Below are 26,492 nucleotides of genomic sequence, written 5' to 3' on the forward strand. Positions count from 1 at the left end.
ATTCAAGGCCATGCATCATCTGCCTCCTAGCACAAGAACCTGAGCTGGCAGAGATATTTCATCTCAGATGGAAAGGAGGGAAGGGATTGGCTGCACTCTTTTCCACTAGGCTTGCTGAAAAAAAAGTGAAAAATAGCTGATGTGATGCAATATTACACAACCAAAGCTAAAACTCACAGGGCAATATATTATTGTATCGATTTTTCCCTCTGTTCTCTGGCAGAAGTGCTATGTCACATGTCTGGTTTCGACCCACATCTTTCAAGTCCTGCAAAAAAGGAATAGGAATGAAATGTGAGGTAAAAATAATTAAAAGACAAGACAATACAAAGGGAAATAGTGCTCATCAGGTCTCAAAGGCCATGGACAGAAAATAGGTGTTTTTTAAAAAAAACAAACTGAAATTACATAGGTAATCCTACTGTTTTAAAGCAAGCACATAGCAGGCAGGTACTTTCCATACTTTATCACACAGATGTGCCATAGAAACAAACACTCCTGATCTCAGCCAGACAGCCATCACACAGAGGCTGCCGACCAGAAGATGCCAAATGAAGAGTTGGTTTCTGCACATGGACAAGTGGAGTTCAAATGAAATGCTCCACTTATTTGTACTTGTGTGAATAAGACAAACAAATGCAGGCCTTTCTAATACATTAACCAGTTGATTCAGTCATCCCACCCCTTCACAAGGAAAGTCCTTTGCCTAGGTTAGTATCCCACCTCATACTCCTTGGACAGAAGGTAGTTGGAGTCTGCTTGAAGTTTGGTGAAGTGTGCTTCAAAGTGACTGACTTTGATCGGACTGAAATATTCAACAGGAGGAAGAAAATCACAGGATGAATCACAGTCATTATTTATCCAGTTGGTTACCAAGAAGTTTTTTAGGTATTAATTTTTTTCTTTTTACCTGGAAGTTTTCCGGTACCTGGAAATGATTTCAAAAGAAAAAGAAACACTTCATCAGTAAGTGATCAGATTGGTCTGTTCAACCACAATGCCATCCTAAAAAACCAAACTTTTTACATTACCCTTTTTGCCCCAAGTTCAAATGGACTGACAGTGGCCTGTCTCTGCGAATGTTCAGCCTTGTTGTAGATCTCTCATGGCCATTGCTGGAACAAAAAGGAAGGTATTCTGTTATATCATTAAGTTTTGAAACTGTTAAGTGTTGGCAATGACATAACTTATACTTTTTAAAATTTCTTTTTTTCCAGTTCACTGTTTTCCAGTGTGTTTCAATTTCTGGGTCTGATCCTGTGACATTGCTCTTAGCTGAGGCACAGAGTTTTCTTGTATTTTAGCTTGGCAATAGTGATGTGGAGAGTATGCATGGCAAAGGTAGTAATGGACTCTAAATCAGTTCATTCTCTACATGTAGAGGAACATGTAGGTAGATTTTTCAGAGCTGTTAAAGGTCTACAGCTTCCAGCACATCCACTCTGCAGACCAGGTCTATAGCAGATGCCCACGTTCATGGCAGGAGTAAGTGGCAGAACCACAGCAGGCTTTGGGAAAGCCACAGAAGTGGTACTTACTTCACACAGCTAGTGCTGCCTTTCATCTTATTGCTGCCATCTCTTCCTTCAAGACACCTCCCTTAGAGAACACTTTCTCTTTATGTGTGATGTGGGAAAAACATATCAGTATTATTGCCATCCTGCTGGGTATATAACTTACAACAAGAAATCACATTCTATACCAAAGTTTATCCATTTTGACTAAAACCTATGATCAGTCAGAAAATGTTTTTTTTCAATCTGAAATTCTGGCATATGGAAAGCAAATTCAAAATCATATCAGCTTAATTAAAATAACTGGATTTCAGACTTCCAGTGTTTCCCATGCACTGGAAATGTTGAGGTTTTTTTCTAATTTCAGAAACTACAAAGAATTTCAGTCATGCAAAATGTTTAAATGGATAAAGATTTTTTCAGTTGAGATACGGTATTTTACTTTTTAAAAAGATCTAAGTTCACTATTTAAGATTCATCTATATTGTGAAATATAAAACTATCACTGACAAAAAATGAGAAGCAAAGTTTGAGCTAATCTTTTGAACACTGAGGTAAAGCCAAATCTCAGTATCTTTTAATTGAAATGATAAAGTCTAAATAAACAGTTCCAAAAGCTTCCCATCTACAATGCAGATGCACTTAATCTAATACATTTCATTTTTTGACAAAAGACATTTTTTCCCAGAAGATAAAAGTTTGAATGGTAAACCATTTTTTATTCAGAACTATTCAGAGTCCCATTGCAAACTAAAAGTTACAAGGATCCTCTATGACATAATTCTGACACCGTTTGAATTAAGTATATATAGATTTCTTAATATGCAAGTCATTAGTTGTATTCTTAGTGTGTACAAAATTTGGGGGACATAGATTTTGAACTGTTGAACAGTTCAGTGCATCCATCCAACTTCTAGCTATGCCTGATCAATTGTATTACTTAAATGAATATAATTTGACATGTCTTCAATAACAGAGACTGATAAAGGGAGTCAGCTTACCCAACTTTTTGTCTGCAGACAAATAAAGCAGTAACAGCCACCAACATCACAATCAGAAACAAGCCAGCACTCACACCTTCAATAACTCCAAAGAGAGGCTCTAGAAACAAAACAGTGTATTTATATATCTTGAGAAAAGTATCAGAGGAATCAATAACTTTCAGGGGATCTGTTATTATCAGCTGAAGAAAATGGCTAAATACAGGGAAATGTAAGGCATTAAAACACTTAGCTAAAACCTGGCCTTGATTTTCTGTGCTCATTTTTTCAAACCATTAAACAAAATGTTTCACTCCCAGCCACACTAAAAGAAAGCACAACTCCATTATATGGGAGTGGTTCTCTTGCATTTAGAAGCTTTCTTGATGATAGTCTCATGGAGCATTTTTCCTTTTCTCTACTTTCAGCACCTCTATCAAGCAGTCCTCTGAATTTTCCAGTAAAGGTAGATAAACCAAGGCTCCAGCTTCCTCTCAGAGCAGCCCTCAGGACATGCACAAGCTTTGTTCCACTCCTTACAAATAGTTCTAGATGCCAGAGTATGCTTAGGTACAATATATAATCACATGGCACAGTCACTGATAACAGCCTGAAACTAACCTGCCTCTGTAGTGATCGGTAAAGAGAAGAAGGTGTCTGCAAAGAGCGGTTTAGGCAGCTCCTTTGGGTCTTCACTGAAAAGCTGAGTAAAAGCTCGTATGCTGATTCTAAAAAAAAAAAAAACAACCAGTAAAAATGGCTCATCAGATGCTCAGAACCAACAGCAGAAAAGTAAAAACTCATTTTCCCCTTTGAGATGACTAAAACCTTTCCACTGACCACAGATAACTCTTAATACAGATACCTGAGTTAATCAGCCTTCTACTTAATTAATAATACTGAGCCCTGAGTTAAATACGGAAGCCCAGCCAGTACAGGTGGAGGGCCCTGAGGTACCCTGGCAGAGGTAACAGATGGGGCTCTGGCTGCTGGCACACACAGTCTGACCATGTCTGAAGACAGGACTAGCAGAAGCTGCAGAGGAGAGAGGAGTCACTAATGCTCCTCAGGGGGGTACACATTTTCCCTTCACTTGGCTGGGCACGACTGTACTAATGGATAAATGTCCTCTTTGTTCTCCTGGCAACGTGGGTATTTCCCAGACTGAAGTTTTGGGAAATGTGCCCTAATGAGAGCAGACTGTAGTAGGCTAGCACTGTTTTAATGATGATGAAGCTGAGAGGCACAACGGGCACTCCTTGGCATGTGCCTTCTGTCCATATGCCTTTCCAGTGAGCAGCTTGCAGATCTCTTGGGACAGTATTTGCCTGTGGGAGGGGTGTCCCTGAGCCACACTGGGGCTCATGTTTGGTCTCACAGCCAGTGTAACTGCTGAGGCTGGTCTTCGCAGTCACCCTCTTCTACACGCTACAGCTAACCTGGACCTAGCTCTGGAGCCTCAGGATGGTGCCACAGGACAGAATGGCCTCCAATGCTTGTTCCAAAAGAACAAGTGGGGTAGTTCTTCCAGACTGAATGAAGCATGCTTGCCTTCTTCTGTTAAGTACTCTTCTAACTTAGCCAATTGTCTTCAGTCTTTCCAAAGAAATGTTGAGCAGCAATAGGAGAGCTTCCAGTCAAGTTGAGGTAAATAAATAATCTTATTCACTGCATAGAGTTTTGTGCATAATTAATCATATCATTACCATACTAGTGAATGACTGGTTCTTACCTATGGAACAGGGGCATGGATGAAGCTTTCATAAATTTGCAGTGAAGTACAAAGAACATTGTAAAACACAGAAGGTTAATAATGTACAGAAGCTCAAGTGGATCAGGCACTCAGATGACACCAAGCCTAATATGCAACAGGGCACAACTACCAATGTAAGTCTAACCTATACGCAGTTCGAGGCTTTAGAGGTCCATCGCAGAATTTCTGGTGATCTGGATCACACTTTCCTCCCAGATTTTCCATTTCTCCTCCAAGCTTAATGTCAAAGCTTTTATAGTCACTGTCGGGGTTTTCAGCACAGGTACTGGCAAAATAATTTGTCTGGTAGATGCGTATAGTGTCGTTGTGTTTGTACTCCAGGTAGGAAGGTAATGGGTGCTGCTCATCAGGCTTTGGTCCTTCACTACCTATGTCATGTGCACAGAAAGACATAAGGTTAGTTGCCACAGCCATTAATGTGATGAGGTTTATAGACTCAAGCCTATAAACAGACATATTCTTATCCAATTTTCTATTTATTGGAGGCTACCTCATGAATACAAAGCTACAACGGTTAGGGTACCCTGTTTCTAATACCAACCTTTCTATTATTTTTAAGGCAGATTTCCTCACAAGTCTTCAGTGCAACTTTTGCCACAATAGGCATGCACAGGTTGAATGATATAACATTTTTTCCTGTGCTGTTGGTGGGAGTTTTTGTGATCCAGATTCCTGGATCCTACTACTAGATATTTCAAAAAGCAAATAAAAAACCCCACAAACTGACAACTCTACTGTATATAGAGAAAAAATAAAGTAGGAAATTACAAGGGTCCCTTGAATGCAAATTCACAATACTGGATAAGAGACTCATTTAGGCAAAGCAATAGCATTGAGTTGTCTCTTTCTCAAAGAGCTTTATAGTTTGCCCAAACATGACAAAGCAGACAGTGGAAATATTATCTGGGTTTTTTTCCTAAGAGCTGATGGACAGAGAGATTAAGAAACATCCATAAGGGTCACAAAATATGTCCTGGTACGCAATTAAATTAAGCCACTTCTAAAAACAAGGTATAAATTGTTGAGAACTGTATCTGATTTGCCAGACACATGTCAACAATAGGTCAGCTGTAGAAAGCGAGGTTTACATGCATGTCACAAGGACAATTTCTGCTCTGTTTTACGGGACTGCATAAAGTCATTTTCTTCAGTTAGCAAAGATCACCTGGCAGACCTGTGCCTTCTCAGCATGGCTTACTGAGACTCTCCAAAAGGGTTGCCTTTTAGTGTTTGCACCTAACATTTAAACTACCTTTTGAGATCTGTGCACAGCAAGGCACAAGTCTGTCTTGGTAATCACACTGGCAATGGCAATCAACATAAGCCTTCTACTATGGAAATGGTCTGAACATACATGGCCGTGTAATCTAGAGTACAGAAGCTAACTACTGCTTCTGTCTGAGCTCTGTAGTTGCTACAGACTTTCTGAGAATAGGACTGAGTTCCTACATCCTCAGGCTAGGGAGAAAGTATAGATCCAACACCTGTATGATATTCAGGCATTAGATGAGGAGAAGCCCCTTTGCTGTGCAGTGATAGGGACGTACTTCCCCATGCAAAATTTATTTGCTATAGAGAGAATAGCATTAAATCACGACACTTACCATCAGCTTCCCTCACAACCACAGTAAAGTACTTCACAGCTCCATTAGTATCACTGAACCAGCTGCAGTTAAAAGTAAAGTTGATGGAGGATTTGGTAATCAGCACCTCTTTTTTGTTCACCCGTATCTCTGGAGGTGGCTGAGGAGGACCTGAGTAATTAAATAAATAGAAAATAAACACAAAGTAGAGAGAAAGCTTTACCTGTGTGCTTGCTATGAGCTAGGCCTAGTAAGGAAAATTCAATTTGTAATAAATCTTGGTTGCCTGGACCCAAGTCTCTGATTCTATTCTCTTTGCAATCAAGAAAGTGTCTTCACCTCCCACAGTGAAATTGCCAAAAGACGAAAAAAGCCAGCAGTGTGTTCACCATAATAAGAGTGACACCTCCTCAGCAGGAATTCCTGCAGAAGCCCACATGGAAATGCATTAAAGTTGTGTCAAGCCTATGAAAACAGAAATTGTAGCTGCTAAAAACAACACAGGTTTAAGCAAACTATTTGGAGGCATTTAACATGCTCAGTACAGAAGTTACCTATTTTAAGCATCTGTATTTCTGCTTTCTTTTCCAGAGGAACAGCCAGGGTTAGCCAGACACAGCATTCAACTACAGAGCACCATTTTCTAGACTGACTGCAGAATTTCCATAGGAAATGTTCTTTGTATGATACAAAACTATACCTTGAACAGTGACACAGTAGAAGTAAACTGGAAGGTGAAGTATGCAGGGAAGAAAGTGCAGAAAAAGTTGGGATTTTAAGGATCTACATTGCTGATTCTTTTAAAAATCTGTAATACTGAAACTATATTGCACTTATGGGAAACAAAAATAGTGAGCAGGTGGCTAAATTTCAAAAGCTTTTAGAATGCCGAAAGAACCAAAAATTCATGCATGTATGTGCTTTTTAGCTAAACCTCTTACATCTACAAAGTCTAGCTGCAATTTTTTGTGTTCCCTTGAGGCAGGGCCTGGGAGAGCAGCAGTGTTCAAAACAAGTAAGCAACAATAAACAAACACAAACATAAACCAAATAAGAATAAACATGATCAGCAAACTTTCAAATAGGACTCAGTCTCACTTCTTGTGACATGAATAACTAGGTCTTACATGTGGATTTGTAGTATCCTTTGTGATAGAGGAAGGAGATCAAAAAGGAAATTGAGGGGCAAAGGAGAAGGTGAGTTGGTGACTGAACTCTAGCTCGGCTCAATAGCTCCCAAAGCAAACATAATTTTTATGATCTAGCATTTCACACAGATGTGGCTTTCAATAAACAACTACAGAGGCATCCCTGAATATAGGCCTCCTGGCTGTCCTCTCATTTTTGAGAGGTTAACCCCGGAATTTCTGGCCTCTGGAACCTGGAAGTTCAGGCCTCTGCATTGTGCTGTAGCACTGAATCCTGAGGTAATGCAAAATCTGGGGCAGCTCTAGGGTCAGCAATGGCAGGCTGTTGACTGCAGTGATGCCTGGCAGTGCAGAGGTACCAGCAGATGCTACTGATACACTCCACATGGGTAGAGAAATTGAAGAATCTGTTTCAAAGCACATGCTATAGAAATCTGGATCCTCCCTCAGGTAAAAGTCCTACAGGTAATTTGGTCAGGTAGCACCTCAGAAGAGTCTCTAGAAGCCAAAAGAGAATATAGTACTACAATCCAATGTCCTTATTGATGGATATTTGTGCTGAGGATGGCTACCATCTATGGGGGGAAACAGCCAGATACAGAAAGCCAAGTAGTGAGCATGAAGACAACTGAAGGCATGTGATAACATGAATGACCCAAATAATTGGGTCTGGCAATGTAATAAGAGGCAATACAGTCAAAATCCTGCATTGTCTGTCACAACAGGGACCAAAGAATGGGTTCAGTCTACTTTGGCCATCAATCCACACATTGGCAATTGTGGAGTTCAGAACTCCTTTTACTGTCTAACCAACATGAGCAATTGCTTATTGCTGCTCAGCGTCTCTCTTCAGGGAAACTCTGAATTTCACTTACGATCAATCATTGTGATGGTGCTGTCTTCAACCACTTCACTCGTCATGTCTGCAGAATGAACCTTGATGGACACCAGGTATCGCTTGTGGGGAACAAGGGTCATGATATTAAGTAGAGATTTGTCTTTTTCTATCCTTTTAGAAAATTCCACTTCACGGGTATCCATTTTCTTGCACTCAACGCTATACCCATCAAAGTCAGAATCGGGAGGAGTCCAGGAACACGCGATGGCAGTAGAGGTTTGTGGCCGACAGTGAAGGTTTTGTATCTTGTCTGGTTCTAGAGAAATGTTGAGAAGTTGAAGCTTGGTGGGAAAAGGGACAGGTGTCATAACACTCTGCTCACACTGCATCTCCTAGATTCCGTGTCAGCCATCAGATCAGAGCAGGAGGCTGGGAGTCAGAATTCCCAGCTATTCAGCAAATGCGTGCCGCCTGATTATTATGTAAGGCTGTCTAACTCATTTTAGCCATCTGAAATCAGATCTAGTGACATCCACCCCACTAGCATTGTGAAGCTCCAGTAATTAATTGTGAAAACAAGGAAGAATCTCCTACTTGATAAATTCTTAACATGAATAGAAACACCACAAAAAATGGATTTCTAGAAAGCTGTTACAACTCATTTGGAGGCTCCATATGGTCACTTAGTCAATACTGACACTGTTATATCATGACTGATCTGGTTTCCTGGGCAGCATATGATGTGTCCATATTATTAAAACATAACACAGAAATATGCTTCATCTCTGTAATATGGGAGCACCATTTATATGATATAACATGTAACAAAGACAGGATTTCACCCTTAGATGGCAGGCATCTACATTTATGTGATAATGTACAGGTAAAATTTTAATTGTTATGCTGTATTAAAGAGCTATACAGTTTAAAACATAGATGTCAATTTAGAGCTGAATCCCACCCCAAATGACATGAGGATTTCCCACGACTCAGTTATTTTTACAATTTCATGTCATTTTTTCAAATCTCTAACAACTGAGGTTGCTAGAGACAGCTAGAGATGAAACAGATTCACAGACTTGGGCAGAAATGCAGAGCAGTGAAACACTGATTCCAGTTTCAAATCTAGTACAGCACAGTTTCTTTCATCTTTCCTGTCTTATCATTCAGAAACATGATTATTTCAATATACTGCCATGAGAGAAGTTTGGATATTCAGCCTTATTTTACCCCTGAAACTGATTGATTCATGCTCTTCAACCAAATAGCTTGATTCTGGACGTGAAGATTATAAATGTATGTCCATTATCAGTCTTTAAACAGCTGACCTTGCACACAGCAAGGGCTTAGAATCTAGCTGAATTCATCACTGTCATTCATGAATTTATTAATGGAAATGACCGATTGCAGAAGGAATTGGCAATATTTTACAGTTTTGCATCTTCTTCAGCTGAGTGTTAGGGTGCAATGGAAATTTTTACTTACTTGTTCTCACACTTGCAGACTGTGACTGACTGTATGTCTTCCAGCTGTCACCACTGACAGTTCTGACACTGAACTCATACAGTCTTCCTGGTCGCAGGCCATAGATGATGCGTACTTTAGATTTGCTGCTGCTGTAGGGATTGAATACTGTGAGGGGATCCTTTGGAAGCCACTGCACCTCAAAATCATCATAGTCTGTCCAGTCTGGAGGACCCAGCCAAGTGATTGATAAAGATGTGTTTGCAACATCAGTAAATGACACAGTGTTAGGAGGGCTGGGTGCTATGCAGAAAGGGACGAAAAAAGGAGAGAAGAAAAACAGATTCTTAATAAATTTTTACACAAGACAAAATGAAACATGTATTATTTTCTTCATGCATCGCAAAGTAGCTTGTATTATCTTGTATACACAGCCATTTACTGCGCCTGTGCTGATGATGGTGACTTTCACAGTTGTAACATATTCCTGAGCCTTTGAAAAAGAAACAGTGCTGACTGCTTTTCTTTCACATTCCATTGGTTTAATACACTTAAGACTATTTTTCATCTTTATACCTTCAATGACTCTTACAATAAATCATCCCTCAGAGTAAGTCTGTTGCATAGCTGTGAACTAATGAATTCAAACAGATGGGACTAAAAAACAAATCCCATACCTGTTCTTCCTTCAGCATTTGCTGTGTTGGTCAGGTCACCACTGTGAGTCACCACAACCAAAGTGTACTTTCTGCCAGGAATGAGCCCCTGGAAATGCCACTCTTCCAGGTCTTTGCTTTGTTCAGTTTCTTTCTGTGTCCCATTTGGGTTGTAAAGATTCAGCTCGTAGAAGTCAACATCTCCTGCTGCTGGACCCCAAGTGAACCACAGACTGTCTGTCATGTTTCGGTTGGATGCCTTGAGACCAACAACTGGGGCAGGTACTGAAAAAGGGAGGAATTAATATTACTTTATGTAGAACATCCTTTGGGTGAGAAGAAGAAAAAGGGTCAAACAGATCTTATACTTGTCCTATCATTATAGTCATTTTATAAACTAGACAGCCACCACAGCTGTTTAAAAAGCAGAAAGTATATCTCAGTAGCTTCCTTTATTATTTTGAACTGCCACGGTTACCAAAAGAGGTGGCAGTGTTTATAATGGATAGTTTTGAAAATGTTAAGCAGCTTTTTCCTAGTCAGTATTTGGAAACAATAATTTCAGAAGTAGCTGAAGAAAGTGCACCACTGTGCAGACGTAGTCCCACAAATGGGTTCCTACATGACGCTGCAGGGGAAAAAAGAAAGGTTTCACAAAATGGCAGAACTACTAGAGCTGCTTAGAAAACTCTGCTTCCCACACATGCCTGAACAAACACAGAGCTGCAGTCACAGATTCCCATGGGAAACAAGTTTTATTTTACTGGTAGACAGTCTATCCCATTAACCCTACTTGCTTTGCCTTTTTGCCTTTTCCACTCAGGCCAATATTGCTTTTAGGATGGGAGACAGCCATTTTCCTGCTTAAGGAGCATACACTGGGATGTCTTTCTTCTGACATGAGCTCCTGGGAACTGTTGTAGGGTTCCTCACTTCATTTTTCCTGCTGTAACTATATAATTCATAATTTACCTTTTTATATAACTAACGCCTTTTACGTATTAGAGCCAATTTTGATACTTTCAATAGTTGCTCTAATCTAGTATGAGCATCAGACTCAGACCAGCTCACTGGTGTCCCCCAGGAGCACCACACAGGAGACAAATGGTTTTCTTAGATGTTCTTGCCTGTTCTTCCATAGACAGATGACTCGTTAGTGAGGTCTCCACTGTGTGTAACAATCACCATTCGATATATCCTGCCTTGACGCAGGTTCTGGAACGAACACTGCTGGAGATGCTGCTCTCCTGAAATCCTGTCGTGAAGGGACTTGTCTGGATTGTAGAGGAAGATGTCATATGAATCAAGCTCCCCTTGAGAGGTGGTCCAGCTGAAGGACAGTCGGTCAGTGGTGTTCTCTGTGACTTTCAGATTTGTAACAGCTGCTGGAACTGAAAAGAAGGATAAATGTGAGAGTAAATATCAGAATCTAGGCACTAAATGGAGCCTTTAACAAACTCATGGCTGTAACACATTTCAATTAAGCCACAAGTAGCTAAGTAATATCAAGAGCAACTGTCAGAAACAAGAGGAAAGCATTTATGAAATTCCACTGAGTCTCTCCAATACAATATTTTTATTTCCCAGAAGGCCTGATTCTCTAGACTCTGCTCAAACAGAACTGTCCATTAGCTTCTACAAGAAGCTTTAAATCAGTAAAGACTGCAAGCAAGACTTGGCCTTGTGTTTAGAATTGTGTATTCACATCAAATCCTGCACTAAGAACCTTGAGATTATGAATTAAAAACTTGATGACAATAAAGCATTCAGCTATTGCCACAAAAGAGGGAAGCATTTCAGCTTTTTGGTTTAATATCCTTATTAGGAACCATGGTCACATTATTATGATAATAAATTACAGATTCACATACAAAGCAAATATAAGGAAAAACGATGCATAAACAGCCAGAGTGTACCTTATTAGAATCTTTTCAGAATCAAGACATACAGATGGTTCATGTATTTAATGATATATGAGGGGAGTATAATTATACCAAGATGTTCTAATTACCTGTTCGGCCAACAGTTTCTGCACGCTTACTGAAGAGTCCACCACTGACTGTCAGAACTTGTATGTTATACTTCTTGCCAGCTAGTAAATCTTCAAATTTGTGCTGTTTGGCCGTAGCTGGCTCTGATTTGTTACTCAGGAGGATTCCTTGGTCATTCAAGAGCAGAATGTCATATCTTTCAGCTACACCAGGAGCTTTCTGCCAAGTTACTAACAAGGAATGACTGCTGTAAGCATGATGGGCTAATAATTCCTGGACAGAGGCTGGAACTGGAAGCAACAATTAAAGGCAGGATATTACCAGGTGAAATACAGACCATTCAACACACAAATCTGAATAAAGTAATTAACAGAACATAACTTTGTATTTTTTCAGGTTCATTTGTGGGAAAAGAAATGTCTGTTCATATGTTCATGCAAACAAATAATTCCTAGACATAAATACAAACAGAGAAAGTTACAGAGCATCATGGATATCTGAACTGGGAATGGAGAAGCAACAGATATATACAGACTATCATGAAAAGATGGAGAAGGAGAGTGAAATGAACTGACCGAAACAGTTAAGAAAGGAATATGAAAAATAAAGGAGTGGCAAACTGGTGCAAAATAGTAGCCCAGAATGGAAAATTAGTTAGCCAAAAGTCAAGGCCATAGATAAATGCAGGTGCTAAAGAGAGAGGATAAACTAAAAACAAAGTATTGCATTGTTTTGTATGCTCTGACACTCTGGATACTGGGGCAATGTGCTGTCTAACAAGCCTTGATCATGCAATAGGCTCTGCTAGAACACAATACTTGACTACATGGAGTGATGTGTGTCAGATGGGTACAGGCATAGGAAATGAGAGGGATCGAACTGCATTCATCCTATGAAGGAAGACACTGGGTTGGATTAGAATTCCATGCACATTCACCCAGGTAAAGCTACTGAAATGACTCATCTCACTGGTATTTACAGACCCATGTCTACATCATGACTCATGCTTCGAGATAAAAACTTCCCATGATTCTGAATGTCCCCATGCCCTATGGTACCTTCATAAACATTATTAAACAAGGGTCAGTCTCTGGGAAGATATAATGCAACTTTCTCGTTGTCTCAAGAGAAACATACTTGTTCTACCAAAAGCTGCTAAGCTGTTGTGCAAGGTGCCACTGTTAGATTGCACCACCACCCGGTACTGCTCCCCAGGTTCCAACTTGTGAAACGTGTGCTCAGAGATGTGTTTGGAGACACTCTGGGAATCAAGCTGATGGTTCTGCTGAAATATAGTCACTGTGTAGGAATCAACATCTCCACCTCCAGGGGTCCAGCTCACTTTCAGGCTGCTTGTCATGCCATTAGGTGACACATGAATGTTTCGGACCTTGCTTGGAACTGGAAAAAAACAGGGGAAAAAAAGACATCTGCTCACAAATTGACTCTTTGACTCAGGCTTCCTAATTTCTATCTATTTTATGGCCACAGAAAAATGATTCAAAAGAGAAAGATCATTTACAGGTGCAAGTAATGTCATTCATGGGTAAACACAAGTAAAACTGTAAACATTTGTGTGGGATTATGCCATTTTAGAAAAGCAATTCTGTGTGTAACCTCCCTCTTGTCTCAATGATGCATTAAAAACACCTCAAAAAGTGAAAGCTCTTCAGGTACACTCAGTCAGTTAGCCATTTTGCTGTTATCTCAATCATTCACTTCAGGTAGGTAAACAGAGGTGGAAAATAGGTAAGAGATTTAGCTAGAGACACAAAGTAAACAACTGGAATGCATGGGAATAACAGAAACCTAAATGCTGACATCTCAATACAATTCCCATGCAACAAATCAGTTTCTCTGCCAACAAGCAAATATTAGTAAACGAGACACTTATTTATTAAGCACAGATCATAAGTTGGCTGAGGTACTAGTGTGATTTTCAATGAGATCTGCTGTCTCTAAGCCAGCATTACAGGAGCTTGAATATAATCACGGCTCACTCTTGATTTTCAATGCTTCATTCTAGAGAAGCCTAAACATATTTTAAATACCACATTACTTCTTACTTGTCAGGCCTTCGATGAAAGTAGCACGCTGTGCATCTCCACTGATGGTCAAAACAAGAATTTTGTATAGACGTCCTGGAGTCAGAGCTGTGAACCAATACTCCTCAATGGTGTTTGCAAGCAAAATGGGTGGGAAGATCTTCATATCATTGAAGAGGAGCTGAATCTCATACTTATCAACATCCCCCTCAGCCTTTGACCAAGTTACCTGCAGATCTTCTGTACTCCTGTTACTAAGAGTCAATTCCTTCACTGACTCTGGCACTGAAGAGGTGAAAAGAAAGATGGGAAACTTCTCAGTACTTACTAGCAGATCACAGCAAAAAGCTAGCAGCTCTGAAGGCATGCTTCTGAGCTACAATTTTCATTAAGTTTCCTAGAAAAAGCAGTAGATTGCACTTATTTGGGTAGTTTGCACCCCATCTAACACTGGAAAGTCCCATTTCAGAACAGAAGTCCACAATCTATCAGCATTAAAATAATAAATAAATAAATAATAATGGAGCCTGCAGAGAGTTCACCTAGCCAACAAAAACTGAGTAAGATCTGCATGCACAACAAATACAGAGGAAAGTGGCCTGAGCTAATGCCAAGCCAAGGCAATACACCTGTGTGATGCAGCACAACAATGCAGTTTCCAACTTGTGCCAGACACAGGTGAATTATTTTTGCCCCATGCTCCATCTTTGTTAATAAACTGAGTTTCTCAGCATAGCTCCTTAACTCACATGCAGTGCTAGATGAAGATTGCACTCAGATCCCTGCTGGCTCCCAACTAGCCATCTTACCACTCTTGCCCCATGATCTCCAATTGCAGTGCTTGGGGTAGTTTGAATAGAGCGAGGTCTAGTCTATCTTCTTTCCTATATATTTCCATGATCAGAAAAAACTGTTCAGTGCATTCTGGCATAATTTAATTATAAATACTAAGATCACGTGGAAAACTGTACAACTCTTTTTTGGCTTCCAATGTTTCAAGATTTGCTTTCCAATTTAACAGCACAGGTCTCTTCTTTCACTACTTGTTTGTTTGTAACTTAAACACTGGTCATAAACTAAATAATGCTTTCTGTACTTGGAATAATACAATTCAAAGAATCATAGTCAAAATTCTGTGTTAAAAAATATATGTTAAAATGTTAAAATCATATGAGAATTTTCTTCCTGGGTATGGTAAAAAAAAACAAACAAAAAAACCCTGGGTGTCTCAGAATGTTTCCGGGTGCTTACTTACTTGTTCTGCCATAGACTCTTTCACTAGTTTCATATTTCCCACTCCTTGTGCTGACTGTGACACTGTACTGCCTCCCTGGGACCAGATTGGTGAACACACATTCATTTTCATCCTTTGGGATGCTTTTTGTTTGGATGAAATCATTGTTGTTCCTGATGATCACTTCGTAATTATCAAAATATCCAGATGCATGTAACCAGGACACCTTCAAGTAGTCACTTCTGGCTGAATTGCTGACAGTAAGTCCCTGGACACTTGAAGGGACTGAATGAATTAAAAAAAAAACACAGTTAAAGAATCAGAGAGCAATAACTTCCTGAAGTAACCAGAGCTGTGGTAGAGAACTACATTTGTAGTAGTTACCAGAGTTTTGTGAGGAAGTTGCAAAAAGACAACAATGTGGATTTAAGCAATAAAATAGTATCTGCAGTTCCAGGCTGCTTTACATCTTATGACAATACAATGGTTTGCCTTTCTAATTTTGGGTCTTATGGAACTTGCTCCGTTTTTGTAAAAGTAGTGAATTCCACAGACAAACACTGATCCAAAATTTGGTTCTTGTCCTTTCATAGCTGTTCCTTGGATTTTCACTTAGATCATGAGAAGACTAAATTTACACTAACTTGATACTCTGTTATTTTAACACTTCTTACAATCTTTTTTTTATTCTACTGGTTTAAAAAGTGTAAAGTCTCAGTTTTTTCAATTTTGGAGAAAGTTTTAAAAGGTTCTCCATCATTATTGCCATCCTGAGATTTCTCTATTCCTGTTATAATATCCTTGAAAATTGCATGATCAAAACCATAGACACATGTGTTACATTACCAAAAAAACAATTGACATGGGTGTTACTCATTATTGTGACATTTCACTAATATTTTACTAATTAGCCTATCCTATTCTGTTCTTTCAGTGAGAAATTGTCAGGAGATGCTCTGCAGGATATACTTGAAGGGCCAAGTAGAGGCATTAAGTGCAGAAAGACACATTTGAGCCAAAACTGATACATGATTTCTGTTCACTCATAAGGACTAACATTACTTTTATTCATGCTAAAGTACTTTTGCATGAAATAAAGCAGCAATGGGGGCATAAGAATAAAACGAAGTCTATAAAGCTGTAATTTTATAGTTTGACCCTCCAACCCCTACTCATCCATCCCAGTTTGGTCAGATATTTACAAATCATTGTTAATGGCTATACATTAGCCATTACCAACATAACAATGGCTACAGTGACTGTACTTGCCCAAAGCCTTTCTTTACCTGTTCGTTCCTGGCTGAGGGAATAGTTTTCATACTTTCCACTCTTTGTGGTTATCATCACATCATAAAGTGTCCCAGGAGTCAGGCTGTTGAAGGAGCATTCACTGAACGATTTGGAAATGGTGAGAGACTGAACAATCTTGTCATCATGAGAGAGTGTTACCAAATAACTGTCTACATCTCCAGAAGCTGGTAGCCAAGAAACACTGAGGTAGTCACTCCGACCTGAGTTATTTACTGTTACTCCAGTCACACTGGAAGGAACTGAGCAACAAAGAGGACAATACAAAAAAAATCCCATTAACTAGACAATTCTTATTGCTGTGAGAATCCCAGGAATGCCATCCCTGCAAAATAAGCAGTCTGGGACTCCTGAGAAGTACTGCACTGACTACCTCTCAGCAACATTCATCTGCTTTTTTAAATACAGCGAAGGAAATTGTCTTTGGTGGCCTGATCCTAGCACTTCTAAAATCCCAGAAGTTATCCTCTCAAATTGCCATTCCTCAGTAACAGCAATAACTGGTGAGGCTGGTAAGATGCTGAGGCCCACCGCTGAATGTTTCATTTCCAGTGGGCTCTCTGACGCCTAGTGGACAAAACATGAATGCCACTTGTTTTTCAAGCCAGCAAGGAGAGCTCAAAGGCTCCACATTGCCAGAACTATCATCACTCGGGTACAAAACTCTCAGTTATTACAGGGGTAGAACTTAGATATAATGAACGTCCAAATTTTCACTGGACCCTTCTGCAATGAACTTATTTAACTCAGCAGAAGGGCTGGCCAACAGCTGTCAGAGTAAGTTATTCTTCTCCATTTTTTCAGGTTTGCTTTGCCTTTTCACCTGAAAATAGTTGTTTTCACGGATAATATTGCAGAAAACTGCAGAGTGCCTGGCCTTTGCCAAATTCACATAATGGGTGAAATTGCACTATGTTGCCAAATTTTTCCTCTAAATATCCACAGAATTGGTATTACATGTCACGACTCTTTAAACCTAATGAATTTGATGAAACAGTAAATCTTGTTCTATGAAGTATAGAAGGACCTCATAATAACCAATTAGCTCTGGTGAACATTCTTTGATGCTGGAATAAAGAAAAAGAACGGGTTGTGAGAAACTGAGACACAAATTCACCCCACCACCTTTAGGCAGGTTCTTGGCACACATAAGGAGCAATCATCCTACACCACCACATAGCCAATGGAACAAGAAAGTCCCTTCCAAGGAGTGATTGGCCCAGCACAGTTGTTAATTGCTCTCAGGGCATATTTTTGTCTTCATTACAGAGTGATCCTGCAGTAGAGTTCCCACTGCAGTTAGAGCAGTTAGCTCTCTAAAGCTATATTTACACAAATCTAGACAGACAGTGCACACATATGGAACTATATGAATGAAACTCCTGTTTGTCTGAATTCTCAGTGCAGTGGCTTAATCACTTAGATTAAGTGATTCTTAATGACTCTCTTAGACAAATTCAGCTTTTAAGAACTACCAAAAAGCATGCTGGAGTGTTTTCCTTCTTACCTGTCCTTTCCTCTGCAATCGTTTGCCTTGAAGATATCCCTCCACTGACAGTGGTGACAACAACTGAATAGAGTCCTCCAGGTTTGAGGGGATAGAAGTGATATCTGTTGGTTTCACTGGGAACAGTTTCATTTTTAATGACAACATTCTCGTGAATCAGTAGCACTTGGTATGAGTCTACATCTCCCTGTGCTCTTGTCCAGTTAGTGAACAAGCTGTTGGTTGATCCCTGACTTGCCACAGTCAGACCTGTCACTTGGGCTGGCACTGAAAAGGAAATTGTCATACTGTTACTGAGAAGAAACAAAATAAAACAAAACAGAATCCCCTAAAGAGCACAAGTTTAGTCACACTAAGGAAGTGCATCAAAAGAACATTCCAATTTGCAGCCAGACTCAACAGGACTAAAAATACTTTAACTGGGGACTGCTTCCTGTCTAGGATGTGGTCTATGGGAAACTAACTAAGGCACAGAAAGGTCTTTCAGCCTTTAGCACAACTTTTCTCAGTCAGATGAAAATAATTCAAGATCAGGGAACTGAAAGAGATGGCATTTTATAAATACCATTAAATAAAAGTCATCAATTTAGGAAATCACTCAGGGTTTCTTTTATGACTACTTCAAATATAAGTCTGTGTCTTTCATTTTCCCTTTCCTCCCCCATTCCCAATCTTTGATTTCTAATAAATGACAGACTTGTTTGAAGAATACCTCAGGCACAGTCATCTATACTGTGTCAGACCCTTTAATTTTGGGGATAACTGAGATGGATGGTTATGGTTTAAATTTTTATATCAGAAGACCTGTGGGATAACAACTTTTATAGCATCAAAAGTTGAATTGTTAAACAAACAAAACATTTATCTAAGCATAAGCTCATGAACTTAGCCAGACAAAAAAGGATAAAGAAATAACAAAGAAATGTAATATGTAGCACAAATTTTATCCCAAATCCTCTTTTTAAAATTTGGTTTGACAATATTTCATCAAAGCATGGAAATATAATTACTTCTAAAGATTTGTTTACATCTGTTTACATGACCAAGCACAACTGAAATAAAGAAGATTCCAACTTTATAAAATGTGAATGCACTCTTCCGCTCTTGTTTTATATCAACCTTTTTGCACACATGGTACCGGTGTAGTAATCATTAACAAAAGCTAGAAAGTTAGGCATCTAGCTGAAGAAAATGTAAAGTTGACAAAAAACTCCATCAAAAATCCTTCCTGTTTTATAATGTTCTCATAACAGTTAGCTCCAACAAGACACTAAAATGTCACATTTCTGTGCTAAATGCTCTTTCAGTGATATTGCAGGTTTCACTGGAAGCTGACAGGTCTGGGATGGAAGATCTATTTCTGTCATATATACAGTAATATTTTTCAAGCCTAGTAAGCTGTTCTGCTGCAAGGAAGATTCAGAGGTTTGGAATGCTTATTAAAACCTATGTTCAAGTTAAATTATGTTTGTTCTTTATAACTCACTTTGAATGTAATATTGACACACAATCAGTGCCTGACGTGTTTTCAAGCATTGACTCATACTGGTGAAGTGGGACCTTTATGCCTGAATAGGTCCCCTAAAGGGGTGTAAGTCAGATGGAAGTGAAATTCCAGCTATCTAATAGCATAACAGAGAAATTAAAGTACAAGCTAAACTTCTAAGGCCTTGGAAGGAGTTTTAAAATTTAAGTAAGGACCACCATCAACCCTAGGCATGCTTAGATTCAGACACAAGCAGCTTGCTTTTCCCTGTGCTGTGCAAAGCCAGAGCTACATTTTAAAACTTTTCTTGCATTGAAGAATGTTTAAGTCAGTGCTTAAGCAGAGTAAAGCAGCTTGTATGGTTTAAAACTTGCACATGTGCACAAAATTAGCACCCTGTAGGGGGTGAGAATGGGACTTTCCTTGTGACACAGTCATTATCCTCAGTAACAAATTCTGGAACCTATTCTGGAATCAGAAGAGCAAAAAGATTCAAAATACATCTTCAAGGTCACATATGTTTTGTGTCTGTCAACCTTGGAATGTTACCCCTAAAGTAACATTTTCCTGTATGGTGATGTTTCTCTTTTTCCCAGATGATGAATGGTTTGTATCAAGGAAGTGACCCTCCTGAAAATACACAGTGAAAATGCTTCTTGTATGGAATCTTGTGCTAATGTAGATTGATTAGATGTGACATAATAATTCGGAAAACTGTTTTGCCAGAAATTACACATCTATTTCCCAAAAATCTTAAATAAACACTGCAAGATAACTGACAGTCAGAAATGAGAGACTCAGGTAACTTTTTTACTGAGGAACCTAATATAAGACCAAGACTTGAGATTTAGATACTGAGTTAATTAGTAAAGATTAAAACAGTTTGACAAGATGATACCTGTTCTTCCTTCCACTGATGTCCAGTTGCTTAAAGTCCCACTAATGGTAGTGATGATAGCTGTATATTTCCTTCCAGGTATCAAGTCAGTGAAAGTGAATTCCTTAGCTTCTTTTGCAAGTATTTTTTTTACAATTGGGAGATAACTGTGTTCCAGGGAAACCACATAGCTGTCCCATTCTGCAACAGGGGTCATCCACATGACACTAAGTGAAGATTCATTAGCATGCTTCACACGGAGCTGGAGAACAGGCTCTGGAGCTGGAAAAGTACACAGATATCACAACAAGAACAGGACTGTGTAGTGAGCACAGTCCTATCTCAAGCTGTTGTAAGAAATGTATTCTCTAAGACAGAAATGTGACAGCAACAGAGTATCTGTAATCAAGAGGAGATTCTTTACCTTTTTCTAGGAAGCCATTCTTACAAATCTAATATTTGTGCCCGTCTTCCAGTAAAGGACTGTTAGCAGCAGACTTCAGCAATGCACTATGGCTGTAATGCTTAGGTTTAAATTTACATCAGGATATATATTTTAGTGCAAATGGAAATGCAGGGAAGTCAGCGAACTTCCTCTTGAACTCTGGGTGCTGAACAAGGATATAAGACATTTGTACCATAAATCAGATCTGCACCAATGTACATCTAAAAAACAAGGATGCAAACTATTGGGTCCGAGTGACATTGATTTTGCATTGGTTTATACCTCAGTCAAGTTGGGAGACACTGCAAACTTACAGTGGCATAAAAGAAAGAATTCCATCAGTGAATTCCTGTGTGTGTTCATGCGTGTATCTGCCTGCACACCCAGCAAGCAAGACTTGCCTAATATAGTCCCTGATCTGATTTTGTTCCTGTCACATCAAAATACAACTCACTTTCCAAGTCTGTGGGTTAATGTAAGAGAAAACTGAGTCATGACAGGGCCTAATACCTATACTTAATAACAGACACATTATGCACCTCACAGTGGGTCAAAGACAGTCATGATACACCCACTGCTGGATATTATTTAATGGACCATATTCTCATCACAGAATCAGAGAATCACTTAAGTTGGAAAGACTTCTAAAATCATTGTGTCCAACTATTAATCACTTAGCTGAGTCAATTAAAAGTAACACCATAAACTTAAATTACTTGCAACATGTGTCAAAGTAAGGAAGAGGAGAATATATTTTGCTCTGATCAAGTTTGCTGCAAGTCAGAGAAAGCTTCAGTTCTGTAGCTTCTACTGGTCTTGCTGTTGTGCAAAATGAACAAAATTAAGTCCTCAGAGAATGACAGGTAAGGGTATAGTAGAAAAGGTAGGCCTGGGGAAGGGTGAAGATAAAGTAGAATGGCCCTGTCCTGTCTCCCATTCTTCCATGAGATAAGGGTTAGACTGGAGCCTTGCCTGTTATTCCTACTCCAAGTCATCCTTTCCTCTGAATTACACTTATTTTGCATTCACTGAGCAGGAGTTCTAACAGTTTTGTAGGACTTATTTTTTAAGTTTGAAGTAAATCAGATGTGGCTTTGACTAATACACTGCAAAAGAATTCCACTCATATCTCTGTAGTGTGCATGGATTTCCTTTGGAAACATAGACTTGAACAGACTAACCCATTTTCTTTATGGAGCACAAAAATGAGAACTGAGATATTATAGGACAGCTATACTAAGATACACCTTAGCTACATGGTTAATATTCCCTACATAGACTGGCAAGGAAACATACTGATGAACAATACAGGAAGGCCTATGGTGCTTTCTTTAAGACCTTTATAGGCTGCCCTGCAATTAGCAGCGAAAATATAGCAGTGAAATGAACATGCAATGTAACACCTGAGTTGTGGCAGAATAGTGATATAGTTCACATAGCTTTCACTAACAAAACATTTACTACAAAAGTAATCCCAAAAATTTACACAGAACTGCTAAAATTATTTCTATAGTATACAAGGAAGCTCCTTTCTACTATTAATTAATAGTATTAATAGTGACATTAATTTGTGGGTTCCCAAGTACTCTTTCATTGTTCACAGAGCTGAAAACCCTGCAGTCTCACAGTGCCTGGAGGAGCATGCTGACCTGTTCTCCCTCTGCAACTCGTCTTGCTCTGCAAATTGCCGCTCTCCACAATGACTTCCACGCCGTACTCCCTGCCTGGGATGAGGCCCGCATCACGGACGAGGTACTCGGTGGTGTCCTTTCCGAGGGTGGTGTTGAGCACCAGGGCCGAGCGGTTCCACAGGAGCAGCTGGTACCTCTCCCAGTCTCCCGCAGGGGGCACCCAGCTCACCCGCAGAGACCGCGGCCAGCCGCCAGCACCCGCCTGCAGCTCCAAAACTTTCTGGGGAACTGGAGAAGGAGAAAGTGAAAAAGCAATTCTGAAGTGGGCTATTTCTGGTGAGATGTACATGTACTGGCAAAACCTGTCTTGCAGCACAGCTATTGTACAAGTGTTTGCACCAGCTAAAGCAACATGAGTTATCTTGTTGCAAAGGTTTGCATTCATTTTAAAGACAATTTTTAGTCTTCCCCACAAAAACACTCACTTATTTTCCTGCTGGTGTCTGACATCAGAAATGGACAACTCCTCTTAGGGCAGGCAAAATCTCCCCTGCACACTTCTCAGATGCACCTTACAGTTTTCAGTCAGGTTCCCTGCTGTTTCCTGCACTTAAGCTTACTTAGAAACTGTCAACGTTGAAACTTCAATCACTATTGGCCCAGTTCTGGTATCAGCAGGAGAAATGCAAAGCCTAAAGGCTTCTTTCACAGAAACAGCTTCTTCCACCTTGTATGCCCTAATTCCTCCCTGCTCTATAAGGCATCAAGGTTAAGACAGTGGTCCATTAAAGCATCCACTCCCTCCTGTCCTTCAAGGATTTCAAGGATCCTGAATTTACATGCCTGACCTTCTCACCCTATACTCCTCACTCCAGTTCACATTGGACTACCAAAGCTTTTCTGATTTCCATGGAATAATTAAATATTAGCCAGACCAAGCAGAGATTAGAAGACAGGTACAGGCCCTTAGGAAGGATAACTCTAAGGTTCATATTAAGATACTCAGAGATCAGCATTGGAACCCTGAGACCATCCACAGTATTAGCTGTAAATTACAAAGCTAGCATCATGTTCTTATGCTTTATCTAGCTTAGTTAATAGTTAATTGCTCAATATGTAGCACAGGATTGAAATCTCTGTACCAGCATCACAAAATACTCACCAGCTTCACTTCCCATGTGCATAGCTGGATATCAGACCTACAACTCCCATATGCCAGTGAATATGGGAAATATGTTTCAATTTATGAGTGAGTGGATAAAAGCACACAGTGTATTGTTAGGAAGCACAGATGAACTTACATTATAACATATAGAGTTCAGCCTTGTCAGGCTGGCTGGACATCACCACACCTTAATGGCACAAAGTTTCAATCTCTGAGATGTCCATATTTCTCATCACATTTCTTGTCTGGTTCTGCTGCTGTAGGGACCCTCTCAATACACAGCAATTTGTGTACTATGTTCTTGGGCACCTGGCTCTTTCTATGAGTTACAGAGAGACCCTAAGAATCTAATCCCTTCATCATCTGCAGACCTGACAGTCTGGACTTACAAATTTATAGTTACTCCACAGAGCTTCTGCTGAAGTGATTGTTTTCAAAGCTCTTGATGTCTGTGGTAAAGGAAGGAATTGCATATGATCAGCACCCTTAGAAACAGGACTTCTAATCCCCAACTTTGAAAGCACTGGGTCTAAGTCACAAAGCTGGGGATCAGTGGTGTTGAGTGAGGGCCTGAAGTTAGATTGAAATGGTAATTTTAAAGGACTTTAATGGTAGGCTAAACAAAAAAAATCCAGACACACATATAAACCAGTCCAGCTTTGTACTTCCTGGATATGAAAGACTTCTAGAGCTCTTCCAGCCTGCACTGAGAATGGGGTATCAGCTAGGTATGTCAAGGATGTGACTTTCACATGAGACGTTTAGTCTTTGACAATAAATACTTTCTAAAATAAGTACTCTGCTCTCTTACACACACATTTTCTACCTTTTGGCTCTGGGCCTACTAGAAATTTATTATGCATTCTTCACTGTGTTAGACATTTTTTACCATCTAACTTTTGTTCAGGTTAGGCTGGTATGGAAAAGATGACACACCTCTAGGGCCAGTAATGCTGTGGGAGAATTATGCAAGATTTTTCATGTTCAGAACTCATACAAAAGATACCTGAAAGAAAATTATTACTTCTGGAAGAAGATAAAAAACTCATAACTCAGCTCTATCCCAGCTGCCACATGCTTTTGTTAATCCATGCTGTTTATAGTAAAGAAATCTGAGATGTAATCTTTTCTGGTTTGTAGATTTGCGTCTGGAAGAAGGAATAAGACTAGACCTTGCAAAACTACTTTAAAAACTGTTAATAATTTGACTACATGCACACTTCCCCATAATGTAACTCAGTTTATGTAGTATGCTGAGCTGAATTCAAGATAACAAAGTTGGTCAGAAGTGCAGTAGTATGCAACAGTTTTGTAACAGACTCACTCAACTATAAAGTCCAATAAAAATTCACGAGGGTTGCCTGCTCTCAAGATATGCTAGAGCTGCTTTTGGCTGTCAGATTAACTGTTGCCAGAGAGTTAGCAGGGGATATTCCTGAAACAGTATTGTGCTGATAATCTCATTTTGCCTGGAACCCAAATCATTTTGTCTCTTACAATGATTTGCTACAAGGCCAGTGTAGGCAAAAATAGCATTCATTGCAATGTTCTTACTGAAGCAGAAGACTTACATGTCCTGCCAGTTGCCATCCGATCGGTGAACAGTCCACCACTGACTGTGCGGGCAGTAACCTGATAAAGACGTCCTGGAGTTAGCTTGTCAAACTGGGTCTCTGTGACTGGTGGCAGCACAGTTTTGACTTCTTTAACTGATCCAAGATGAGACAGAGTGATATTATAGAAATTGAGGTTTCCTGAAGGTTTTCTCCACTTAACTTTTAATGCATCTAAGCTGCCATCGTTAGTCACCGTCAAATCTGAGACTTCAGCTGGGGCTATAAAAAGAAAATAAGAATGAGGATAAAATACATCCACCACAAAACTTATAAGACCTGCTGCCTCTCAAATTCCCATAGTTAAGTTTTGATTTTGAATAGTAGTATGAGATGGAGTATGAATGATTTTGCCTGAACAGTGAAAGGACAAAGTCTGGTCGCAGTGCAACTGAAGCCTGCCCTGTGTACGACATTGAACTTCTGAGAATGATGTGTCTTATGGTGCCCACTCTTTTTTCATGGAACAGAAAATGTTTCAGCTGCATCTGCACTCACACCGATCATTTTGACCACAAAACAGATCATGCACATGCTCCTAAGAAGAGATGCCTGCATACCTTTTGGTAAACATTACAGCATTACTGCAGCTATGCCTGATTTACACCAGTGTAAAAGGGATTTGAATAAGACTCCTTTATTCAAATGCTCCACCAAAAGAAAAACATAGACACCTCCAATATCTTAATTTCTCAGGCCTGGGGCACAGTAGGTACTGAAATGTAGGACCATGCTGCAAGCTATATGGAATGCTTTTATGCTCTAAGAATACTTGCGAGATTTAAAATTTTTTCACCCCACAACAAAAAGAAATAAAAATTTCTGAAGAAACAGAATTAAATTACTATAATCCCTAGAACAGCCCAGACAACAGCACTCATCTGTGCATCCTAGACATGACTATATTTTCACTTAATATTACACTATGTTTACATGATAAGATTTCTGTAGAAGAAATTGCATCTTACTCTTCTCAGAAATTAACGAGAGTGAAGGTATGACCCTTTTTTGCCTATGTGTTTTAACCATGGGACTCTAGTAGGATGTCATCTTATCATTATCTCTATGACCACAGAACTCTACCCTGAAAAATGTTCCTGAAAAAAAGATTTCTAAAACTCTAGTTCTGTGAATCAATGTTTCTTTGTGGAAAAAAAAAAATCCAACAATCCAGAAAACCCAAAATCAAACCAACCAATTAGGCAAACAAAACAAACAAAACCCCCAAATAAC

General features: G+C 39.5%; 1 protein-coding gene across 1 annotated transcript in view; it reads right to left on the reverse strand.

The window, feature by feature from the left end:
• Positions 1-26,492, reverse strand: part of PTPRB (protein tyrosine phosphatase receptor type B) — a 62,892-nt gene that overhangs the window by 12,889 nt on the left and 23,511 nt on the right. The window contains exons 7-27 of the mRNA XM_014879588.2: positions 25,218-25,481; positions 22,500-22,769; positions 20,427-20,687; positions 18,043-18,309; positions 16,514-16,777; positions 15,249-15,512; positions 14,015-14,278; positions 13,086-13,349; positions 11,969-12,238; positions 11,085-11,348; positions 9,979-10,242; positions 9,323-9,604; positions 7,875-8,153; positions 5,873-6,022; positions 4,393-4,636; positions 3,116-3,222; positions 2,516-2,615; positions 1,032-1,115; positions 911-928; positions 724-805; positions 178-268 (exon numbers count right to left, since the gene is read on the reverse strand). Coding sequence (XP_014735074.2) covers positions 178-268; positions 724-805; positions 911-928; positions 1,032-1,115; positions 2,516-2,615; positions 3,116-3,222; positions 4,393-4,636; positions 5,873-6,022; positions 7,875-8,153; positions 9,323-9,604; positions 9,979-10,242; positions 11,085-11,348; positions 11,969-12,238; positions 13,086-13,349; positions 14,015-14,278; positions 15,249-15,512; positions 16,514-16,777; positions 18,043-18,309; positions 20,427-20,687; positions 22,500-22,769; positions 25,218-25,481 — 4,353 coding nt within the window. The remainder of the gene's footprint in view (positions 1-177; positions 269-723; positions 806-910; positions 929-1,031; positions 1,116-2,515; positions 2,616-3,115; positions 3,223-4,392; positions 4,637-5,872; positions 6,023-7,874; positions 8,154-9,322; positions 9,605-9,978; positions 10,243-11,084; positions 11,349-11,968; positions 12,239-13,085; positions 13,350-14,014; positions 14,279-15,248; positions 15,513-16,513; positions 16,778-18,042; positions 18,310-20,426; positions 20,688-22,499; positions 22,770-25,217; positions 25,482-26,492) is intronic.

Source organism: Sturnus vulgaris, chromosome 5 (genome assembly GCF_052056855.1).
Source record: "Sturnus vulgaris isolate bStuVul1 chromosome 5, bStuVul1.hap1, whole genome shotgun sequence".
Lineage (NCBI taxonomy): Eukaryota > Metazoa > Chordata > Aves > Passeriformes > Sturnidae > Sturnus > Sturnus vulgaris.